The sequence below is a fragment of the Zootoca vivipara genome, chromosome W (genome assembly GCF_963506605.1).
Source record: "Zootoca vivipara chromosome W, rZooViv1.1, whole genome shotgun sequence".
NCBI lineage: Eukaryota > Metazoa > Chordata > Lepidosauria > Squamata > Lacertidae > Zootoca > Zootoca vivipara.
The window spans coordinates 1,828,883-1,837,668 of record NC_083293.1 but is presented as its reverse complement, the minus strand read 5'-3'; the positions used below and the strand labels follow the sequence as shown (position 1 = coordinate 1,837,668).

General features: G+C 48.1%; 1 protein-coding gene across 1 annotated transcript; it reads left to right on the top strand.

Annotated features, from left to right (window-relative positions):
* Positions 1 to 6,247: 6,247 nt before the first annotated feature.
* On the top strand, positions 6,248 to 8,054 carry LOC132591447 (2',3'-cyclic-nucleotide 3'-phosphodiesterase-like). The gene has a single exon (XM_060270047.1). It carries the CDS (start codon positions 6,403 to 6,405, stop codon positions 7,123 to 7,125), a length of 723 nt encoding a protein of 240 aa, XP_060126030.1. The 5' UTR covers positions 6,248 to 6,402; the 3' UTR covers positions 7,126 to 8,054.
* Positions 8,055 to 8,786: the final 732 nt, after the last annotated feature.

Below are 8,786 nucleotides of genomic sequence, written 5' to 3'. Positions count from 1 at the left end.
CACCTCATCATTTGTTTGTTTGTTTGTTAAATTGTTAATTAAAATTTTATACTGCCCTTCATTCGAAGATCACAGGATAGTTTAAATATAAAAACACAAAAATACATAGAATAGTTACAAACAAAAACAAGAACACCTCCCACATACAGTTTAAAAGGCCATAAAACAAAATTAAAAAATTTCTTCCAGTAGCACCTTAGAGACCAACGAAGTTTGTCGTTGGTATGAGCTTTCGTGTGCATGCACACTTCCTCAGACACACTGAAACAGAGGTCACCAGACCCTTATATATAGTGAGAGGGTGGGGAGGGGTATTACTCAGAAGGGTGGTGGGAATGGGTAATTGGCTGATAGGTGTGGTAAACCTGTTGACGACTGTTAACGGCTGCAATTGGTCTTACAGGAAAAAGCAAGGGGTGAGATGGCTAAAGAAAGCTTTATCATGTGTAATGAGATAAGAATCCAATGTCTCTATTCAGACCAGGTCTCTCCATGGTTTTAAGTTTTGTAATAAGTTGCAATTCAGCAACTTCTCTTTCCAGTCTATTTCTGAAATTCTTTTGTAATAAGACAGCTACTTTGAGATCTTGTATAGAATGTCCTGGGAGATTGAAGTGTTCTCCTACTGGTTTCTCTGTCTTGTGATTCCTGATGTCAGATTTATGTCCATTTATCATTATGTATTATTATTATTATTATAATTATTATTCTAAAGTATATATTATAATAATATAATTATTATGTATTATGAGGATAAATATTATGTATTTATCCTTATTATGTAAGAAGGTGCTACTGGAAGGAATTTTTTTATTTTGTTTCGACTATGTCAGACCAACACGGCTACCTAACTGTAAATAGATTATTTAATTAGCCAAAGGCATGAGAAAAGAGGAATTGTTTTGTCTGGCACCTACAGATATATAAGGAAGGTGCCAGGCAAGCAACCACTGAAGACACCTGGGCCAAGAGACAACAACAATAGATCCAAGCTATGTACCTGCTCCTTCAGAGGGAGTGTAACCCCACCAAGAGCAGGCAACCTCTCTTCCATCCTGTCTATTCCAGTCTTATCTGGGCTGAGTTTCAGTTTGTTGGCTCTCATCCAGTCCATTACCAAGGCAAGACGATGATCCAGCACATCCACTGTCTCACCTGCAGAGGTAAAGTGGAAGTAGAGCTGCGTGTCATCAGCATACTGCTGACACCATACTGTACTCTAAACCTTCAAATAACCCCACTCAGTGGTTTCAAACAGCATTAGGAATAAAATTGTACCCCACACTGAAGTCTCCATGGGGCCAAAGAACACTCCCCAAGCATCACCAAACAAGTAAGACCAGATCCACCATGAAGCAGTTCCACCTACTCCTAACTTTGACAGCTGCTCCAGAAGGATACCATGGTCAATGGTACTGAAAGCAATGAAAAAGAGACAATGTTTTGAAGTCGTGTTGTCATCCTTCTTACAAGGTGCCATGGGGTTATCCCATGGGGTTTCAACCTTTTTGAGTCCACGGCTTCCTTGACCAACTACATGTTTTCTGCGGCACCCTTGTGGGTGCTCAGCTATGTCACCCCTTGCCTGCCAAGCTGGCAGCCTCTCACCCCTTTTGGAACACCTTCCTTTGTGGAGTGTTTCCTTAACCTCCTCTCCCCTCTCCCTGGGAGTCCTCTGGGCAGGCACTGCTGCCACCCCTGGTATCTGAGCTGCCCTCCCCACCCCAAAGAGAGGTGCCTCCTCACACTGCCCCACAGGGGCCTGGGAAGCACCCCCTGGCCACCCCCAGAGGCACTTTTCCCCCAGGGAGCTTGTAGCCAGGGCTGCTGCAACTAACAGCTGTGGAGGCCTTTAGGAGGCAGAGATGTGAGAGGGCATCAGAGCAGGGATGGAAGATAAGAGTGGCAGAGGCCAGTGTTGCCCGTGGCACCTCTGACCATCATTCAAGGCACCCTGGGGTGCCACAGCATACTGGTGGAAAACCACTGGGTTATCCTATTTCGTTCTCAACCACCTCCTTTAGTTAAGCTCCAATACTCAGCCTAACCACTATACCACACTGGAGAGCTGCTATCCGTTAGTGTAGTAGGAAATGCTAAGCTAGAGGTAGCATGGACCCAATAGAAGGCAGCTTCCGATGTTCGTCCACTTCCAACACTAAAAGGAGCATCTTGCCTGTGAGCAGGGTTTACATCGCCCACCTCTTCCAAGACCCTGGAAAGCCAGAACCAGCACAAGGTGCATGAATTCACCCATTATTTTTAACCCAATAGGGTTTTATTCAGCATTCAGGCAAAAAGTTAAAGTATAGTTAAAGCTATGGTTTTCCCAGTAGTGATGTATGGAAGTGAGAGCTGGACCATAAAGAAGGCTGATCGCCGAAGAATTGATGCTTTTGAATTATGGTGCTGGAGGAGACTCTTGAGAGTCCCATGGACTGCAAGATCAGCAGCCCTAAGTGCTCACTGGAAGGACAGATCCTGAAGCTGAGGCTCCAATACTTTGGCTACCTCATGAGAAAAGAAGACTCCCTGGAAAAGACCCTGATGTTGGGAAAGATGGAGGGCACAGGGAGAAGGGGATGACAGAGGACAAGATGGTGGGACAGTGTTCTTGAAGCCACCAACATGAGTCTGACCAAACGGCGGGAGGCAGTGGAAGACAGGAGTGCCTGGCATGCTCTGGTCCATGGGCTCACGAAGAGTCAGACACAACTAAACGACAAAACAACAACAGGCAAAAAGGAGGGGGAACAAACACACAGGCCACCTGGAAATGTGGCAGGTGGCCCAACCTGGCTCAAGATGGTTTGCCAAATCAATTTGCTGCTGCTCACCAGAGCGGTGGGTTGCATGCATGATCAAAACAGCAAGCCTTGAGTCCTGTAGGGTAGGCATGAGATTAGGGCTGACAGAAGGGGGGGGGGGACACAGCCTTTCAAAGAGAAAGGACTGCCACAGTCAAGTCTACAGTTCCTTAGCAACAGACCACCACCTCATATGGCTATAAGCACAAAAGGGCACGGCTAGCTTTGAGCAGAGAACCAGACCACCCACCCATCTGTGTGCTAACCAGAGAGCAACCTTGAAGAGCCACAGCCGTATTGTGAGCCTGCTGCTTCCTGCAGATGGTATTCTGACAACACTCACATTCACACAGGAAGGGGTACCCTCACCTGCAAGCTGGTTCCACCCCTCTGTCATCAAACACTGCTACAGCCACTTTCACAAAGTATGTTTAAAGCACTATGATACCACTTTAAACAGTCATGGCTTCTTCCAAATAATAGGGGTCTTCTTTCAACACCCTTAACAAACTGTGGCTCCCAGAAGTTTTTTTTGGGGGGGGAAGTCATGACTATCTAAAGTGGTATCAAACAAGGTTGCCCTCCCCCAAGGCAAATAAAGGAACAGGAAGAGGGGAGGAAGAGAAACTCCCTGGTAGATAGGGTGCAGTATCAGTTGATGCCTACTAAACTGTAGGGTGGAAAGCAAGGAGCCCAAAAGTAGTTGGCGACAGAACCAATGATAGGAGGACCCAGAGTCAATGAACCAACCAATCCTAGCTTTGTCCCCATCTTCCTCCCTGCTGAGTTCTACAAGGACAACATTCTTCCACACTTCCGCTTGTTCCAGTTCTAGAAGGAACAGGTCCAAGCAGTTTTCTGTTTTCTCCACTGCTTCCCCTGGCTTCTCTTTCTCTGCCTAAGCTCCCCCCACTTTTCAAAACCCACTGAGCAAATGGGAGAGAGATTATCTTCAAACAGCAGGCCCAACACTGCAAGACACCATGGCTCCACTGACACCACTGTACAGCTTTGAAAACAAAACCTTAATTCAGCATGACATTGGTTCCCAAAAGGGGTGGTATTGCCCCATGGGGGACAGTAGGATTACCTTGTGGGGTGGGGAGCTAAAAGGCAAGGGGGCAGCAAGAGGGCACTGGAGGTGTAAGTGACTATCAGGCTTTGAAAAGCTGGTATGGCTGGATCCAGCTCATCAGTTTTGTTGAGTTAATTAAACTGAATAGTTTTAACTGAATTTTGAATAAATCTCCAATTATTGGTTACTGTTTAGAATTTTCTTGTGTTGCTATCTTCTTTAGTGGGTCATGCCAGCTGCTATTCCGAACAATGCTTTTTATAGGGTAGAGGACACTGGGGATGGGTTTGTGGAACCAAAGAAGCGGTGGCCCAAAAATGTTTGGGAACCACTGCTCTAAAGAGACACCACCCACACCCACACCCACACACACACCCATCTACTCCTATTATCAGTTCCTAGCACCAGGACAGATCAAGTTTCCCAGCCACCCTCGACTATCTTGCAAGTCTGAAGGAAACTGTTTTGTACACACTCATAGAGGCCTGTTCATGTAGCTACCGGTAGGATAGAGTGCAGTTTCTTAAAAAGGTAAAGGTACAGGGACCCCTGACCATTAGGTCCAATTGTGACCGACTCTGGGGTTGCGGCGCTCATCTCACATTATTGGCCAAGGGAGCCGGCATACAGCTCCCGGGTCATGTGGCCAGCATGACTAAGCCACTTCTGGCGAACTAGAGCAGCACACGGAAACACCGTTTACCTTCCCGCTGTATCGGTACCTATTTATCTACTTGCACTTTGACGTGCTTTCAAACTGCTAGGTTGGCAGGAGCAGGGACCAAGCAACGGGAGCTCACCCCGTCGTGGGGATTCGAACCGCCGACCTTCTGATCAGCAAGTCCTAGGCTCTGTGGTTTAACCCACAGAGTTTCTTATCCTGCCCCAATTGTGATGACTGCTGTTTTGGAGAATCTTTTCAAGTCTTTTTTTCAGTGCCTGTGGGCAGGTGGGGTCAGAGACAAAAATGGGTTGAGCAAAGGATGTAAATTTCACCTTTGTACAGTCAGCTACTTTCTATGCAAATGCATGCACACACACACCTTTATTCTCCACCCAGGCAAGCAAGAACAACATTCAAGGACACATTCCAGCCAGGTTGCCAAGCCAGGCTGGTGAGGTGTGAGTTCCAAGGACCAAACAGAGACCTTGAGGGCCACATTTGGCCCTTGGACCTGAGGTTCCCCACCCATGATCTAGGGTTACTTCTACACTGGGCACTCAACACAGAATTGCCAGGCTCCCTTTTTTCTGCACGGCATCACAAGCAAATCATCCCCCTCATATCCACCTGTTCAGTGATTTAAATGTATAGTGCAGCTGGGGGGAGCATTAGTTGGATGCCATTGTTAGCAGTGGTGTTTTTGTTTGTTTGTGGGTTTTTTAAAGAAAAAAAAGGTGCCAGTACCCTAAAGTTGTTACAGTAAGTGCAGCACTTTTAACATTTTTTTTTTGGGGGGGGGGAAGGTGCTGGTACTGCGTACCCTCGGGAACCCTCAGACAAAAAGGACTGGTTGTTAGTACCAGAGAATGTTGGTACACAACATAACAAATCAAACTGAAAATATAAGTGTCACTGAATGTGAATTAGCAATAGCTGTTGGCTTGTCCAGTAAAATTAATCAGGGGGAGGCTGTTATTTGGAATATGGAACTAGAGTAGCTATTCCACTCACAGATTAAAGGAGAGCAGCAATAATTGGGACACTGTTCAACATCCACACCTGTAAGCACCTTTGGAAACTTGGGTGCAGCTGAGTCATTCTTCTGCCACAGGTTCCAAGGTCCAATTCACACACCATGCATGTTCATGAGTCACCAACGGTAAGCATGAGTGGAGTCATCGCAAATTCCTCCCCCACCATCAGAATGTTTAAGTGTTGCTGCCCCATCAGCTTAGCACCATGTTCAGATGATGCACAAGCAAGCGGACCCATACAATCAGCAATAGAGCATGTGGTGCAACCCTACTTTAGAATGCAGGTGGAGTAAGTCACATGATTGAGTGCTTCCCCCCCCCCATTTATGTGCAGCTTTCAACAGGGAAGGGAAGTTTCCACATCCTGGGACATCACACTAATTCTCCACCGACTACCCAAATGTCCTAGCCATCAATTTCTTTTGGGGCTGGGTGCAGAGAACCACAAACCTTTCCGCAGCGAGTTGGAAGGGACCCCAAGGGTCATCTAGTCCAACCCCCTGCAGTGCAGGAAACTCAGCTCAAGCATCCATGACAGATGGCCATCCAACCTCTGCTTAAAAACCTCCAAGGAAGGAGAGTCCACCACCTCCCAAGGGAGACCCTCCACTGCCTAACAACTCTTACTGGCAGAAAGATTTTCCTGATGTTTAGTTGCAATCTCTTTTCTTGTACTGTAACTTGAAGCCATTGGTTCGAGTCCTACCCTCCAGAGCAGGAGAAAACAAGCTTGCTCCATCTTCCGTCCATTAGCGGTCTTGCATCTTCCCGAGGCATCGATTCCGCTGCGTCCGAGAGTCCCCTCCGCTCGGTGGCGCTGCCATGAAGAAAGGCTTCGGCCAGAAGAGCCACACGTTCCTGCCCAAGATATTTAGGAAAATGTCTTCCCAGCCCAAGGAACGCCCCGAAAGCTTGCAGTTCCCTTTCCTGGCCGACAACGACACCATTGCCACCATCCGGGAGTCGAAGACGTTGTTCATTCTGCGGGGCCTGCCTGGCAGTGGGAAGTCCACTTTGGCGCAGGCCATCCACGACAAGTACAAAGATGCTTGCAAGGTCATCTCCGCTGACAGCTACAAAATCCAGCCTGCTGTCAGGAGCGCCATTCCCGATGACTATGGCAAGGTCGATGAGGACCTAGGTGACTACTGCAAGCGTGACATCAGCGTGCTGGTGGTAGACGACACCCACCATGAGAGGGAGTGCCTGGATCAGATCTTCGACATTGCCGACACATTCCGCTACCAGGTCATCATCGTGGAGCCCAAGACGACGTGGAAAATGGATTGCTTACAGCTGAAGGATAAGAACCAGTGGAAACTCTCGGCGGACGAGCTCAAGAAGCTGAAGCCCAGTTTGGAAAAGGATTTCCTTCCCTTGTATTATGGGTGGTTTTTGAGCAAAAGGAGCTCGGAGAACTTGCGGAAGACCGGGCAGGCGTTTTTGGACGAGCTTGCCAGTATCAAAGTCTTCAGAAAGGAGGCTAAGCACTGTGGGTCCCCCAAAAACCTGTTTGTTTTTTGTGTCAGATTTGCATTCTACTAACTAACCCATGAGATCTGGTTTTCTATTAGTTGACCATAAGATAAACAACTTCTACCTAGTTCCCATGTTGTTTCCTTTGATGTTAATTGCTGGTATCCTATACTTGTTCAGCAAACACTCTCTTTTTTAAGATATCCAGTTTCCAGTTCTCCTGCTGAAAAGAGAGCCAGTGTGGTGTAGTGGTTAAGAGTGGCAGACTCCTAATCTGGGGAGCCGGGTTCGCGTCTCCACTCCTCCACATGCAGCTGCTGGGTGACCTTGGGCTAGTCACACTTCTCTGAAGTCTCTCAGCCCCACCCACCTCACAGGGTGTCTGTTGTGGGGGAGGAAGGGAAAGGAGAATGTTAGCCGCTTTGAGACTCCTTCGGGTAGTGATAAAAGGCCTTTGTTCCAGCTCAATGGATCACGGGGAGAAGAGGTGAGGTATTAAAATCTGAACCTGCTACCAATTTCTTGCTAGCTCTTACTCCAGAATAATTGCCACAGGCAGCGTTAAGAAGCTATTTAAAAAAGCAATGCCAGCATCCCCCCCCCCCAAAAAAAACGTTGGCAGTTCTTTAGGTGTTCTTTCCAAAACACCCCCCACAGCCAAGGCTACTTGGCAAACCTCACCCTAGCCAACCAGACACTGCCCTAGCTGCTGCAACAAGAGGAGTTAAGCATGCTGGGTTGGGACAGGGGTTCAGCCCCCCTCTGCGCTGTGACACCCATGCATGCCCTCAGGCCAAGGCTGCCAAGGGAGGGCAGAAATGCAAACTGAATGCAAACACCTGAAGCGAGGGTATGAGGTGAGGGCTTCTCTTGCCTGCTATGGCTATTTCTCACCAAGCCTACCCAAGAGAATTTCTCTCACCACCACCGGATGTGAGGGACAGAAGCTATAGACAGCCCCCTCCCATCTTAAACACGAGCTCTTCGCCCAGCGCAAGTGGGAGCGGGGAGGGGGATGTTTCTAGTGGGGAATCAGGAAGTAGGAGCCAGGGCTCGGGCAAGGTAGCCGAGCCAAGGCGCCGCTTGGGAAAGGAAGGGGGAAGCAGGGAAACCGCGGGAAGAAGACCGATCCCAGCGACCCCGGAATTGCGCAGGAAGCGACGTGGGCGGAGATTTAGTATCCCCAGGCTACTTTGCTGGAGGAAAACATACATAGCACTGTTTCAGCACTGTAAATAGACTGCACTAAATAAAAGGATAAAAATGCAGAGCTGTGAGGAGTCGTTACTCTAGAGTAGCCACCAGCGCCACTGTGACACCACCCAAAGTGTTAATATTCACAGCTCTGATCCGAGAGAGAGAGAGAAAGAGAGAGAGAGAGAGAGAGAGAGAGAAAGAGAGAAAGAGAGAGAGAACATCGCATGCTGAAAGAGGCAAAGCCAGCCGGCTCCCTTGTTTTTGCAGCCCCCAGCCAGAGAAAAGACCAAGATGTTCCAGGAGCTGTTGAGTCAACAAAATCCCTTCCCAACTTCAAGGCATCTGCATTTGTCCAAGGCTATCCCTGTGTAGGAGAGGAGGGTGGTCCTGGCTCCCTGCCTCATTTGGCAGCCTGCTTTATAAAGGTTCCTTGGTTCCCGTTACCCAGTTGAGCACTCAGAAGCCCATTCATATTGCTCCAAATCAAGAGCATGGGGAACTTTTTTCGGTCTGTGGCAACATGCCCTTCTAGG

Bases quoted from the DNA above. Each gene is read 5' to 3' on its own strand.
- LOC132591447 (XM_060270047.1), top strand. From the start codon at position 6,403: ATGAAGAAAGGCTTCGGCCAGAAGAGCCACACGTTCCTGCCCAAGATA.